At 37.0% G+C, this 15,495-nt stretch overlaps 1 protein-coding gene across 1 annotated transcript; it reads left to right on the forward strand.

Annotated features, from left to right (window-relative positions):
- The first annotated feature begins 2,520 nt into the window (after window positions 1–2,520).
- Window positions 2,521–9,809, forward strand: LOC113303187 (protein argonaute 1-like). Its single transcript, XM_026552213.1, has 22 exons — window positions 2,521–2,733; window positions 4,086–4,867; window positions 4,951–5,159; window positions 5,247–5,396; window positions 5,482–5,615; window positions 5,711–5,820; window positions 5,951–6,057; window positions 6,162–6,300; window positions 6,384–6,500; window positions 6,624–6,731; window positions 6,840–6,911; window positions 6,993–7,115; window positions 7,220–7,379; window positions 7,478–7,737; window positions 7,835–7,977; window positions 8,097–8,159; window positions 8,243–8,306; window positions 8,531–8,666; window positions 8,793–8,866; window positions 8,970–9,064; window positions 9,154–9,185; window positions 9,342–9,809. The coding sequence occupies exons 2-22, from the start codon at window positions 4,094–4,096 to the stop codon at window positions 9,554–9,556; spliced, it is 3,285 nt and encodes a 1,094-aa protein (XP_026407998.1). The 5' UTR covers window positions 2,521–2,733; window positions 4,086–4,093; the 3' UTR covers window positions 9,557–9,809.
- The last annotated feature ends 5,686 nt before the right edge of the window (window positions 9,810–15,495 follow it).

A 15,495-nucleotide genomic window follows, 5' to 3' on the forward strand; every position in this document is an offset into this window, starting at 1 on the left:
TCGATTTTGTCCTAGTGAAGTTATTTACTAGATTTGATCGTGTAGTCCTCATTCTTCAAGTCATAAACCTTTGCTGATGTCCAGAAGTTGATGATACCTAACTCTATGGTAGACGAATCAGATTTCTTGACAATTACACGTCAACCTAAATAGAGTTCGGCATACCAATTGTATATTAAGTGCAATCGAAAACTTTCCAGGTATCCGACATCTTAGATCTTGACCACGCTGCTGACACATTTATAAAGGGATTGGACAACACGCACTGTTTATTTTTTTCGAGACAAGTTTAAAGTGATTCCATTTGGCAGTTTCAATTTGAAGGGACTAATAACACATAAGTATTTCTTACACCCCTGTTACATCTAATTGTGCTGAACATTTCCAGTTTGGCAATTAGTACCTCTCTTCGTGTTTGTCTCTCATTTGTCGTGTCTATATCTATAATCTGTTTTTTTTTTTCTTTTTGTAATAATTAAGAAAATTGTATAGAGATTATGAGCTTTGTTTCGAAAGAACTCTATTATTTATAATATTTAAATATAAAATCTTGTTGACTTGCCAATTCAATATCTGACTATGGATTTGCGATTTTTACTACTCAATATATACAATTAGTATATTAAAAAACCTGACAGATGGCCTTTTTGTACAACTGTTCAATTGACGTCTGATGAAAACATTTTCTTTATAAAACATTAGAAAATCAACGTTTATAGTATACAATTTGATATCCTAAAAGGCTCTGTAGGTAGTCTTTTGTATCCGTACAACTGTTCAAGTAACATCTAATGAAAACGACTCTTTTCATAAATAATTAATACATTGAATTTTCTGGATATTATCATTTGTCTTACGTGTTTGTAAATTTAATGTACGACTCGATACCTTAAAAAGCTTATATTTGCACAGTTGTACTGATGTTCTTGTAACGCTAGATGATAACAATTTCGTTCATAAGAATAAAAAAAATTAAAATGAATGCATTTAATCTTCTGGATATCACCATTTTCTTATGTGATAGTAAATTTAATGTACAATTTGATTCCCTCAAAAGCTCTGTGTATGGTCTTTTGCATCTGTACAGCTGTACTGATATTCATGTAACGCTCGATGATAACTAGTTTTTTCACAAGAATAGAAAATTGAAACGAATACATTAAAGTTTATAGATATCCTTAGATTTAATGTATGATTCGATACCCTCAAAAGCTCCGTAAATGGTCTTTTCCATCCACAAAACTGTAATGATGTTCATGTAACGCTCGGTGATAATAATTTCTTCCATAAGAATAGAAAAGTTGAGACGAATACATTGGACCTTCTAGATATTACCATTTTTCTTACGCGTTACTAAATAAATTTAATGTATAATCTGATACCCTAAAAACCTATGTAGTTGGTCTTTACTTCAGTACGGCTGTACTGATGTTCAAGTAACGCTCGATGATAACAATGTTTTTCATAAAAATAGGGAAGTTGAAACGAACAAATGGAATCTTCCGAATACTATCATTTTTCTTACTCGTTGGTTGATTTAATGTAAGATTCGATACTCGATACCTTAAAAAGCTCATTAGATAATCTTTTATATCTGGATAAATGTACCATACTTAGGCAACGTTCGATGAAAACAATATCACAAAAATCGAAAATTGAAATGATGATTGATAGGCGGAGCTCCACTTCCAAAATTGTTTTTTCTACATACACCCCTATTAATGATGCATGTGTAATTGTGTATCATACAATCTAGTTTTACATGTGAGATAGAGATATATAAAATAATATTAATATTTGTGTTGGAACAAGGTAAGGATAAATTTGAAAAATAGAAGGAAATTTATGAAAACTAAATATTTTCTTCATATTCTAAGAAAATACTATTTCTCCACATATATAATAGGTACGGAGGGTGTAGATATTACCATCCTTTTATTGGAGTTCATTTTGTTGCGCACTCCGCCAAACAATGTACAATGACATGTTTTTATGTCCGTTGATTAGTTAACATATGACTTACTATCGTTCATGTTTAGAATTTCAAGTACATAAAATTAGTTAACACATGACTCAACTACATAACTCCAAAATTAAACCAATGGTGAAGATTAAAAGTCGTGGGCACATTGACGAAAAAAATTAGACTAAAAAGATCCAATGACAGGAAAAAAAGAAAAAAGAAAGAAAAAAAGTTTGCAGTTAATTAAGAATAGCATGTATGAGGTGTCCAAAACCGCTTCTCCTAATCTTACGCCATTAGTCGAATATCATGAAGCTTATATATTATATATAATCGTGGTCAATCATGTTTGTGTTATCTCTTACCTCGGTTATTGCTCCACCACGTATTGAGGAAGTGGGAGGATATGGTGTCACGTAGACGTACCACGCAAGCGAAATTCACTCCAACTCATTTTCCTAGTCAGCACTTGTGACAAGACAGAGAAGTGTAGAGAGAGATGGAGTAGTTTGTCGTTTTCTCAGCGTCTTCGTCTATAAATGAGGGCCGTAAAATGTTAAAATAAGTTTCACAGGGTTGTGAGGGTTCGGTTGGTATATTTTAATTTATCTCAAGAATTATTTTTAATTTCTTCTCTCTCAATACTAGAATCCAGTCTCTTCTAACCCTACTAGTATCCATTCACTGAGAAAAAAAAGCTTTGTTTCTTCTTCTTCTTCTTCTACCAAAGTAAAGGCGGTTTCTCTCAGAAATACAAGAACGGTTTTAAGGTATACACTGTGTTTTAAGTTTTTTAGAGTTGCTACTGTTTAGTAAGAGATCTCTATTTTCCGATCTGATGTTGTACTGTGTGTTTTCTGGCAAGGATCATTGATTTTTCATCAGAGAGGGTTTTGAAGAGTTTTACCTCACTTGTTTTATGTGAGATTTTAGTGTTTTTTCTGATCTAATGACGGTTTTGGTGTTTTTTTTGCTATTTTTGAAGTTAGGGTTTCAGTGGGTATGTTTTATTTTTCTTCCTCATGTTTTAGGTTAGTCGATCTAGGGTTTTAGTTGTGTGTTACGGCATTTTATGACGCTCCTTGTATGTTTATTGTTACCTATTTTTATTTTTATCTTGTAAATCTGTTCTTATCAGGGTTTGATTTTTGGGATTCTTTTTTAGGTTTTTTCATTTTGTAGTGGTTCTGGGTTTCGGTCTCCTGTGCAGTTGTTTATCCTTTGTTTTACTGCTTCAACACCAACTGATATTTCATTTAGTTTTTAGAATTTGTTGTTTCACAGTTTTCTTACTGTTGTATGGGTTTTTTTAGTTCTCTGTTCCAGTTTGTTCTAGTCTGTGGCTGCTGTCATATGTTGGAAGTACATGTATGATTTGGGTGTTCTTTTTCTTTATATTTTGTGTTTCAGCAGTTCATCTATTGTTTCAGTTGTTGTTTGTTAAAGGGTTTTTCAGTTCTCATCTGTTTATAGTTTGTGGGTTTTACTCAAGTCCTGTGTTGAAGTACATGCATGTTGTGGGTGTTCTTTTTCTTTAAGTATGTGTTTCAGGAGTTTATGTCTTCACTTGTTTGCTTGTTGAAGGGTCTTGTAGTTCTCACTTCTATTGGGTTTTACTCAAGTCCTAGGTTGAAGTACATGCATGTTTTGGGTGTTCTTTTTCTTTATATTTAGTGTCAGTTTATGTCTTGGTTCCTTTGTTGCCTGCCAAGGTTTTTTTTCTTTTTAGTTCTCATCTATTCTAGTTTGTCCTATGTTGTTGAAGTACATGTATGTATTGGGTGTTCTTTTTCCTTTTCTTTAGTGTTTCAGCAGTTTATCTCTTGCTCCACTTGTTGCTAAGTTTTTAAGGCAGTATCTGTTTACTTTTAGAGTTCTTAAATTTGCATGTTGTAGATAATCTCTAGTCTAAAAGGGTTTTATGTTATGCTGAAATGGTGTCTATTTTAGCTGTTTTTCTTTATTTTTATCACTAGTCTTTCTCTCTCTCAAGCTTCTGATGTTTTACATGTTTAAAGTGTTGCAGCATCTTTGTCACTGTTTATTTTTAGTTTGTAGGTTTTTTGTAATGTTTGTTTATCTCTGTATATATGTCCTTCATTTTCTGTTCACTGGTGTGCAGATACAGTCATGGTGAGGAAGAGGAGAACTGATCCAACTGGTGCTGAGAGTTCAGATCCACCACAGCGTCAAACTGAAAGTGCCCCTTCAGCTGCACCTCAGGGAGGCCGTGGAGTGCAAGGTCCACCTGCACCTCAGGGAGGCCGTGGTGCGTATCCAGGTCCACCTGCTCAACAGGGTGGTCGTGGAGGGTATCAAGGTCCACCTGCTCAACAGGGTGGCCTTGGTGGGTACCAAGGTCCACCTGCTCAACAGGGAGCTGGTGGGAGAGGCTGGACTCCTCAACAATCTCAGCAAGGAGGCCGTGGAGGATATCCTCAGGGACCTGGTGGACAACCTCAGCGTGGGATGGCTCCTCAGCAACAGGGTGGGCCAGTGCAGGGATACCAAGGCCGAGGGCAGCAGCAGCAGCCGCGAGGGCCTCAACCTCAGCAAAACCCTGGTGATGGTGGTCGTGTTGGCCCTTCGTCTAGTGGTCCTTCTATGGAACCACGTCCCGACCTGCATCAAGCTACCCAGGTCCCAGTTCAAAAAGCACCTACAAGTGTTGGATCAACAATTCCAGCTGGATCTTTGTCTCAGCCCGAGGACCACAGTTTGGCTGAAGTAACCCAGCAAGCTCAAGAGTTATCTTTAGCACCCAGTCAGCCTGTTGCCCCTGCGTCCAGTAAATCCATGCGATTTCCTCTTCGACCTGGCAAGGGTACTACTGGAATCAAATGTGTGGTCAAAGCAAACCATTTTTTTGCCGAGTTACCCGACAAGGATTTACACCAATATGATGTAAGGATCTCTCTTAATCCATTTGGTTTTTACTGATGTCTTGGAACTTTATTGTTTTATTAATCATCCACTTGTGTTGCCAGGTTTCCATCACTCCTGAAGGTACATCAAGGGGTGTCAACAGGGCTGTTATGGAGCAGCTAGTGAAATTATATAGAGAGTCGCATCTTGGAAGACGCCTTCCTGCTTACGATGGAAGGAAGAGTCTTTATACCGCTGGACCATTACCTTTTTCTAACAAGGATTTCTCGATTACCTTGATTGACGAGGATGATGGCACTGGAGCTGCTAGGTTGTTGCTTTGATGCATTTCATTTCGTGTATGTTCACTTGCATGTATGTGCAGTAAGCTTATATTTCTCTTTGTTTTGTGATGCAGGAGAGAGAGGGTGTTCAAAGTTGCTATCAAATATGCTGCTCGAGCGGATCTCCACCACTTGGGAATGTTTTTGCAGGGAAAACAGGCAGATGCACCTCAGGAAGCTCTTCAGGTTCTTGACATTGTTCTGCGTGAGCTTCCGACTTCTAGGTATGTCTTGTAATATAACATTCTAGTTTTCTGTTTTTTATATCATAATTCTGAGATTTACACTGATTTCTATTGGTTATAATAGGTATGCTCCTGTTGGTCGTTCTTTCTATTCCCCCAACTTGGGGAGAAGACAGTCACTTGGTGAAGGTTTGGAAAGTTGGAGAGGTTTTTACCAGAGTATTCGCCCGACCCAAATGGGTCTTTCATTGAATATCGGTGCGATCTAATTACTTGATCATCTTATTCGAGCAAATAACTACTGCATAGTTCTGTGTTAAGTGCTAAGTATTCATCAAGTTTGTTTTTTGTAGATATGTCTTCCACGGCTTTCATTGAACCATTACCTGTAATAGAATTTGTTACCCAGCTCCTGAATAGGGATGCACTTGCTCGACCCTTGTCTGATGCTGATCGAGTCAAGGTAAATAACTTCTCTTGGTAGCAACTGTGTGTCTCAGTTAACTTACAATGTGTTGTGATGACACATGAAATGATTTTGGACTCTTAAATTTGACAAACATCCATTTATAACTTTTTCCTCTGGACTGCAGATCAAGAAGGCCCTTAGAGGTGTGAAGGTTGAAGTAACTCATCGAGGAAGTATGCGCAGAAAGTACCGTATATTTGGATTAACCTCTCAGTCAACTAGAGAGCTGACGTAAGTCAATTATATATCCTTGAGAGTTGGTTGGCTGTGGTTTTTTTTTTTTTTTTTTGAATACTCATTTCTTATCTGATCTATTTGGTTGTTTGTTTTTGAAGTTTCCCTGTTGATGAGAAGGGCACCATGAAATCTGTTATTGAATATTTTGGCGAGACTTATGGGTTTTCTATTCAGCACACTCATTGGCCCTGTTTGCAAGTTGGAAATCAACAAAGGCCAAATTATCTTCCCATGGAGGTTAATACACGCCCAAGCTTTTTCTCTGTAGCTTTGTAGTTTTTATGCATTTCATTTGATGTACTCTATATTTTTTGATGCAGGTTTGTAAAATTGTGGAGGGTCAGAGGTACTCGAAAAGACTCAATGAACGCCAGATAACTGCTCTTTTGAAGGTTACATGTCAGCGGCCACAGGAAAGGGAGAAAGATATTATGCAGGTAATGTTGACATTGTTGCTAAAGATTATGCTGAGTTTGTATACTTCTAGGAATTACTGCATTATATGTGTATTCAGCATTCTTCTTTATCTAAAGATAGTTTGTAATACGTTTTTGTTGTAGACTGTTCGCCACAATGCTTATTATGAGGACCCGTTCGCTAAGGAATTTGGAATAAAAATCAGTGATAAGCTTGCTCAAGTTGAAGCTCGCATTCTTCCTGCCCCATGGGTAAATAAGTTTACACATCTAGGTTGTTAGTTGTAATTTATATAGGCCATGGAGCTGGTGTATTATTTTGCTATGCTGTTAACTGATAACATAAGGTTTCCCATGCAGCTGAAGTACAGTGAAAGTGGTAGAGAGAGAGATTGCTTGCCCCAAGTTGGCCAATGGAATATGATGAATAAGGTCAGCTTTATTTTTTACTGGGCAAGATTTTGGCTTGTTCCCGTCTTGCATTTTACTAAATGATCTCTTCTTTTCCTGCAGAAAATGGTCAATGGGGGTATTGTCAACAACTGGATGTGCTTCAACTTTTCACGCAATGTCCAAGACAGTGTGGCTCGCGGTTTTTGTTTTGAGCTTGCACAGATGTGTCATATTTCTGGAATGGTGCGCCATGTTAATTTATCCTAATCCTGGCGACTGGCAATCTGATCTGTGATTTTACTTGATGCTCCGTTGAACTAACTAAATTCTGGTTGTTTCATGTGTAGACGTTCAACTCTGAGCCAATTCTCCCTCCTTATACCGCTCGTCCAGATCATGTTGAACGAGCACTTAAGACTAGATATTCGGAGGCGATGACTAAGCTTAAGGGCAAAGAACTCGACTTGCTCATTGTGATTTTGCCGGACAACAATGGCTCACTCTATGGTATGACAAGCCTCATCTCTAATTGAAACACCCTATCAGCTTAGATTTTTGATTGATTAGTTGAATGAATTATCTAAAGGACAATTTGTACTGTACAGGGGACTTGAAACGTATCTGTGAGACCGAACTTGGTCTTGTTTCCCAGTGTTGTCTGACGAAGCACGTCTTTAAGATGAGCAAGCAGTACCTGGCCAATGTCGCCCTAAAGATAAATGTGAAGGTCGGTGGGCGTAATACTGTTCTGGTTGATGCGTTGTCAAGGCGCATACCGCTTGTCAGTGACCGGCCAACCATTATCTTTGGTGCTGATGTGACCCATCCTCACCCGGGAGAGGATTCAAGCCCCTCCATTGCTGCTGTAAGATTTTATTTACTAATCCACTCTATAGTTCATCCTTTGGTGACTCCTATTTTTTCCAATTTTTGACTTTTATTTTGTTGTACCTCTTACCCAGGTTGTGGCATCACAAGATTGGCCAGAGGTAACAAAGTATGCTGGTTTGGTGTGTGCTCAAGCCCATCGCCAAGAGTTGATTCAGGATCTGTTTAAAGTATGGCAAGATCCAGTTCGAGGAACTGTGACGGGAGGCATGGTTAAGTAAGTGTCTTTGCCTGTTGTGTTTCTCTGTCTTCGTCATTTCAATTTATTTTCTTCGGGGCCTGAATTGCATATTTGGTGTTCGTTTTGGCTAATTTTTTGATATTTTCATGAACTAGGGAACTTCTTATCTCTTTCCGCAGAGCAACTGGACAGAAGCCTCAGCGTATTATATTTTACAGGTAATGTTGGCGTTCATAATGTAGCTAATTGGCTTATATCTACTGCCTTCTCTAGTTCTTTCTGATCTGTTTTCTGCTTTCAGGGATGGAGTAAGTGAGGGTCAGTTTTACCAAGTTCTACTCTATGAGCTTGATGCTATTCGCAAGGTAATGTGGTGTCTAATGTCAAGTTGCTAAATTTCTTAGTGACAAAAGGTCTATAGCTAGTAACAACCTCTTAAGGCGGAGAATGTTATTTTATTTACTGTGAATAGCTGAGCAGTGCGTCTAGTTACTTCTGAATTCTTAGGTTCTTTAACCTGTGCTCCTTGGGGTTAAACAAATTATGTCCTGTTGGAGTCAAGCTAACTGGTCACTTTCTCTTCACACAGGCTTGTGCTTCTTTGGAGCCAAACTACCAGCCACCTGTTACATTTGTTGTGGTTCAAAAACGTCATCACACAAGGTTGTTTGCAAATAACCATAACGATCGTCAAACAATTGACAGGAGTGGAAACATTTTACCAGGTAAAATAACATGGATCTTCTTTTGTTGTGGTTGACTAAATATGGTGCATAGTTGTGGTTGACTAAATATGGTGTGTATTCGTCTAGTGATCCTGGAAAGCTTTTAACAGAATCGTTGTTTTTCAGGAACTGTGGTAGATTCCAAGATTTGTCATCCTACTGAGTTTGACTTTTACCTCTGCAGTCATGCTGGTATTCAGGTATAGATGTTTTTCTGTATTTACACTTCGGTTGCTTGAATGTATGGTGTGCCATTGTTGCGAACGATTCATGAAAGTTGTGCTATGTGATTTATCAATGCAGGGCACAAGTCGTCCAGCTCACTATCACGTGTTATGGGATGAGAACAAGTTTACTGCTGATGGGCTCCAGTCCCTCACAAATAATCTCTGCTACACGTAAGCGCGATGTCTTTTCTTTAATGTTCAGTCACTGCTTACTCTTGTCCACCCGCCTGATCTTCTCTTCTCTATTTTTTTTTTTGCAGCTATGCGAGATGCACTCGATCTGTTTCAATTGGTTAGTTTACTAAACTTTAAATCCTGTCTTTCTGTACTCTTATCATCCAGTTAGTAGATACAATGTGTGACCTAGTATAGCTCTGTAGTAGTAGAGCAAAAATTTCCTCAATAACAAATTGTACTGACATTGTGCTTTTGCATTGCTTTTTGATAGTCCCACCGGCCTATTATGCCCATCTTGCTGCTTTCCGTGCTCGTTTTTACATGGAACCCGAGACATCTGATAGTGGATCCATGGCAAGTGGTGCTGCTGGTCGTGGTGGTGGAGCTGTTGCCCGTGGTGGTCCTAGGGCTCCTGGTGCGGGTGCAGCTGTTAGACCCCTCCCTGCTTTGAAGGAGAATGTTAAGAAGGTTATGTTTTACTGTTGAGAGGGGACAGAGACATAGTGGAGGGTTTCTTTCGGAGGCAGTTTTATGAACCTATTTAGTACACAAACATAAATCTTATCTTTTAAGGGTTGCAGTTCTCTTTACTTTTTTAGTAGTGCTCTTTTGAACACCCATGGTGTCTCTTTTTCTATGAAACTATGTTTCTGTGTCCTTGTGGTGCAGTTGACAAGCTTGTTTAATGTCAAGTGAGATACTTAAAGGTTTCTATATAATTCGCATCTTGGGAAGCTAAGCTGTTTGGGTGTTATTTACTTAAGTTTTCTAGCTGCTTTTCTTTTTGGCATGGTCTATTGTATTTTTTTTAGGAGTTTGAATCTTTTGCTGTGGGAATTGAGGTTATCTTTTTTTAGGAGTCTGAAGTTAGGAGAAATTGGTTGTGTTGGGATATAAGGAGGAATTGCTGGATCCACACCAAGTTTGGTTCTGGTATTTGTCAAGGGGTTGTGAAATTAGGTAGGAGTTCGCTTCTCAGCTGATTCACCTGATAGAGAATTGGGATGCATTTGGGACCGTACTCTATTAACAAGTATTGTGCTGTGAAATTGTGTTGTGAAATTAGATAGGAGTTCGCTTCTCAGCTGATTCACCTGATAGAGAATTGGGCTGCCTTTGGAACCCTACTCTATTCACCAAGTATTAACACCTTGGATTGAAAGTTCAAACTTGAAAAACTAGTAGTTCTGAGTTCTGCGACAACAGTCATTGGGTTTTGGTTAATCACAATGACTGAGGGAATGAAATTCAGATTGGATACTGATTAGGTTTTGTTGCAAGTAAAATTGGTTGGACCGGTGATATGTTTTTCTTGAGCTAAAAATACTACTTGGCTAAATTGATACATAAGGGATTTTTAGATCCCCAAAATAGGGGATTTATTCCTAAAATATTTGCTATACTTCATATTTTTCCATCTTTTTTTATCTTGATTTTCCACTCACTTGAAATCAGGCCACATCATGGACAATTGTGTATTTCAGTTTTCTAGACACTCTTAAATACTTCTATATATATATATATTCCCTCCGTCTCCATTATGAAGGCGGAGAAGTAAAATTCTTTAGTCCCTGTGAATAGGCATAAAACCAATTTCAATGTGGTTTCTTCCATATTTAACCTTATTAAAGAACATGATATTAACAAACTTAGTTAATGCCTTTAATAATTCCCAAGAACAATTACACTTTCGAATGGATAAAAACTCTTAATAAATTGATATTTTCCATATTTCCTAGATAAATATTGGAATTGATGGGGTAAATAAAGAAACATAATGAAAAATTATAAAAACCAAAAACTTTCTTATTCTAAAAGAATTCAACTTTTCCGCTTATATACATGGGACGAAGGGAGTAAATACATCAATAGTGTTGCTACTATTAACGATCCAACTTACAGTATTTTCCAAACTTTATATTATAATCCAATATATGATGGCCGTCTTGAGATACACACTTTGGGAAACAAGATTGTGGAAACAAGAATGTGTTGCACCATAAATATTTCCCTGGCCACGATGGAAGCTATCTCTTCTTCTGGTATAGGCTTAACTTTAACTGATTTCGCAGGATACACAATTGAAACTAGAGGAAGTACTTGCAATTGCACCAGCAGAGAAGATTTAGAGAAAAAAGGTGCAAAAATTGCTTTCCGGTGGATAACAGAATGGAGTGGCCATGAAGTATCTTTTCATAATGATTCAATGCCTACTTTGCTGCTGCTCAAAGAAATGTATATTGAAGCAAATTTTTTTTTTTAAGATACTCTATTAGTAATGATTTCGAAAAAAAACCTACACTGCTATTGTAGACTTTAAGATTTCAAAACTTATTTGTTGTAATAGATTAAATGTATAGTGGGCAACATACATCAACTTATTGTAATATATATATATATATAATCTCCTGAGCAGATGGAAATGAAATGATCGAGGAGGCTTACTAAAATTACTTAATTATCAGCTCTTTAATGAAATTATATCTTTGTTCAATCCCAATCTGACCTTGGGAACAAACTATGATATGTAATGTTACAGGTTATCTTCCTCTTGTTTTATGAACAAAAAAGTGATATGTTTTTCTTTATGAGGAAATGTCTCGCGTTTCCCGTTGAATAGGTGCTGGATATGTAACAAAATATTAGTGTTCTTTGGCGAAAAATGCAGCATACATTTTCGATTTTTATATTTTAATCGACGTGATGAGAAAGAGTATAATTACTCTTACCACTATCACGTGGGTTGGAAAAACTAACTCCATCAAGGGTGATTTTCAGCTGCCGAAGGATGGATATCCGATAATTTAACGTAAAACAAGGTGCCTTCATATCAATTGTTATTAACACCGTAAAACTTTGGTAATTAATAGGGACTGTTAAATTTTACTCCTCTCCGTTCTATTTTAGATGTCAAAATAGGATTTTGCACAAAGATTAAATATCACAGAGAGAATAGTTTTTTTCCACAATTACCCCAGATTAGTGGTTTTTGTTGTTTATTTAGAAAAATTCGAATTAAAGGAAGTATATATATATATATACTCCCTCCGTCTCTATTATATAGGCGGAGAAGTTAAAATCTCGTAAAATAAGAAATTGTTTGGTTTTCATAAATTTTCATGTTTTTCATGTTTTTATCCTTTGTCTTATTCTCAATACAACATAAATAAGGTTATATGGATTAAAAGGTATCTTGGAATTAGAATTCCGCCTATTTAGTGGGACTAGAAAAATCCAATATTCCGCCTATATAATAGGTACGGAGGGAGTATTAATTTATCACTAAATTAATAAGTTATTAATATATTGAAACATACTAAATTTGAAAAAGAGATGTTAAACGCATATAATTTGGTGTTAAAAATCAAAATAAAAAAAAGAACGACATAATAAAATCAATCCAGAACTCCACTAGGGGTTTCGAAAATGAAGTCCATTGTAATATAAATATGAGCAAGAAACAAATAATATTGGATTCTTATTTTAATGAGGCACTATTTTTATAAAGGCACTATAATATAGTTTTATTACACTGGTTATTAGTTTATATATCAGTCGAGCACTATTGGAAACTCAAAATTTTTATTATCTTATTTGGGGGGTTATTAATTTAGTATGCTGTCCCAAGTTGGGACACGCAAAAAGTATTATTTTAGTGAAGTTATTAATGTATGGTGGATTAGTTTAACGAAGTTGTACTGTATTACTTTTATTTTGGTCCATATAGCGCTAAATTCAATCCCCTCGTAGCGGCCATCTGAAAATGCGGGGTCTAACAACCTCACCCAATATTTCGATTAGCAATCTGTATGAACTAACTCCAATATACTTTCTAGAGAATCAACTAGACAGTCAAACTCAATTTGAGAAAATTATATCGAGGAGTTAATATCTCAATCTCTTGATTTGATCTTTACTCAAGCAAATAGAAATCTGCGAGTCTTTGTCAAATACAAGGATAATAAACTTGGATGGTACCAAAGACCAATATCCAAGGATCAATCAATTTCCAATCAACAACCAAAGGTTGGATTTCACAATTGATCGATACAATGCACAACCAGTGATATTTCAATTATATAACAAAATATAATGCGGAATAGAAATAACACAGACACCAGAAATTTTGTTAATGAGGAAACCGTAAATGCAGAAAAACCACAGGACCTAGTCAAGATTGAACACCACACAGTATTAAGCCGCTACAGACACTAGCCTACTACAAACTAACTTCGGTCTGGACTGTAGTTGAACCCTAATAAATCTCACACTAATTCAAGGTACAATTGCGCTCATTACGTCTTTGATCCCAGCAGGGTACTACACACTTGATTCCCTTAGCTGATCTCACCCACAACTAAGAGTTGCTACGACCCAAAGTCGAAGACTTGATAAACAAATCCGTCTCCCACGAATATACCCAAGAGTTTTTGTTTCGTCTTTTGATAAATCAAGGTGAACATGAACTAATTGATAACCAGAACTTTAGAGGTGTCAAACAGGCCAGCCTGGCCTGGCCCGACCTGTCATATCTCAACCTGGCCTGGCCTACATCCCGGCCTGAAGAAGCTTGTCCATTAAACTGGCCAGGCCAGGCCAGCCCGGCCTGATAAGAAATTAAGACAGAAAATAATTACCAGCAACGGGGGTTTGATATCTTGACCTCTAGTAAAGATATAATATGCCTGACCATCTTAGCGCCAAAATATTTAGTTTAGAAGTTAGATGCATTTAATATTATCTTCATTTATCTTTTGTATTACTCGATTGAAAATAGTTTGATTCTTTTGGTGAAAATGTGAATAAGGATATGATGGTAAGTAATAATAATGGTACATCAATCTAATGTAATTGTTTTTAGAGTGAATAATCATGGGATAATTGCGGCACCATTAGCACTGTAAAGTTGACAATCACGATAAGAAAATAATGATCTTGCTCTATTGTGCGTCCATTGATAACTCACCCGCAGTTCAATAATCAGTTGATACATATGGCATGTTTATTTGCCGTTAGAACTTAGAATATTTTGGGGAAATAATATATCTTGGTTTATATGCAGTTGATATATATGGCATATTAATGTCGTTAGAAATTTTACGTAACACAACACAAAATATCTTTGTGCGATGGTAGTCCACTTTCTCTTATCATACTCTCTTGTTTAGGAGTTCGAACCACGCTGTCTGTTATTTTATAGTTCTCATTTGTTTTACTTTTAGCTCAACGAACTAAACGTATACAGACCTCCGCTCAACTAATTAAACATATACAAGCCAAGGCAGGCCGGCCTGAGCAGGCTTAAGCAGGCCAGGCCTAACAGGCTACAAGGCCGAGAATTACAGCCTAGCCTGGGCCTGAGTCAGGCCTGTTTAAATGCTGTCCAGGCCAGGTTTTAGCCTGTTTATACAGGCCGGGCCAGACCAGACCCAGGTTGGCATGGTCTTTTTGACACCTCTACAGAACTTATATTCCCGAAGAATAGCCTAGTATTATCAATCACCTCACAATAATCTAAATCGTATGGTAGCGAAACTAGATATTGTGGAATTACAAACGATGAGACGAAGATGTTTGTGATTTCTTGCCCTATCGGAGATATAATCTCAAGCCAATTATTCAATTGAACTCGTACGATAGAAAATGGAAAGATCATATCGCTCAACTACAAGAAAAGTAGTTTCGTCTGGCTTCACAATCCCAATGATGTCTTTCAGTCGTAAACCGACAGGGTCTCGAGAAGATACCTACGGTTAAAGGAGAATCGACTCTAGCAAACCAACTAGTATCACACAGGAGGTGTGGGGATTAGTTTTTCCAGATGCTAGATGTCTCCTTTATATAATTTTCAAATCAGGGTTTGCAATCTAAGTTACCTTGGTAACAAAGCATTCAATATTCACCATTAGATGAAAAACCCGATTCAACCAAGCTAATATCTTTCAACCGTTAGATCGAAACTTAGCTTGTCACACGCAAATGAAATGTATTCATTTAGGTTTGAGTAACCGTACCTAAACGTGTACACTTAGTTGGTTCACAAATAGTTAACCAATGGTTAGCCATATGAGCACTTTGATCATATTAACCGTATTCATCTTTCTCATAACTAGTTCAAATGACTCATAAGAACTAGTTCAAGAGTTGTTCAATTGGTTAGGTCTTTATTCATAGACACAATTGACCGAAATCGGTTTGATCCATTTGAATCAATTCATGAACAATATAACCACGGTTTACAAAGATTGCATTCCTTATAATTTATTGTTTAAGTTCATGAACTACCGATTTGAGATATCACCAGCTTGAGTACGTGTACGGGTATGCGTACCTTAGATACCGGATTTGAGTTTACAAACTCAGCAGAAATTTTAGGTTCGAAAACTTCCGTGAGTACGCGTACCTAAGGTGACTGGTTTACTAGT

Source organism: Papaver somniferum, chromosome 8 (genome assembly GCF_003573695.1).
Source record: "Papaver somniferum cultivar HN1 chromosome 8, ASM357369v1, whole genome shotgun sequence".
In the NCBI taxonomy this organism is placed as follows: domain Eukaryota; kingdom Viridiplantae; phylum Streptophyta; class Magnoliopsida; order Ranunculales; family Papaveraceae; genus Papaver; species Papaver somniferum.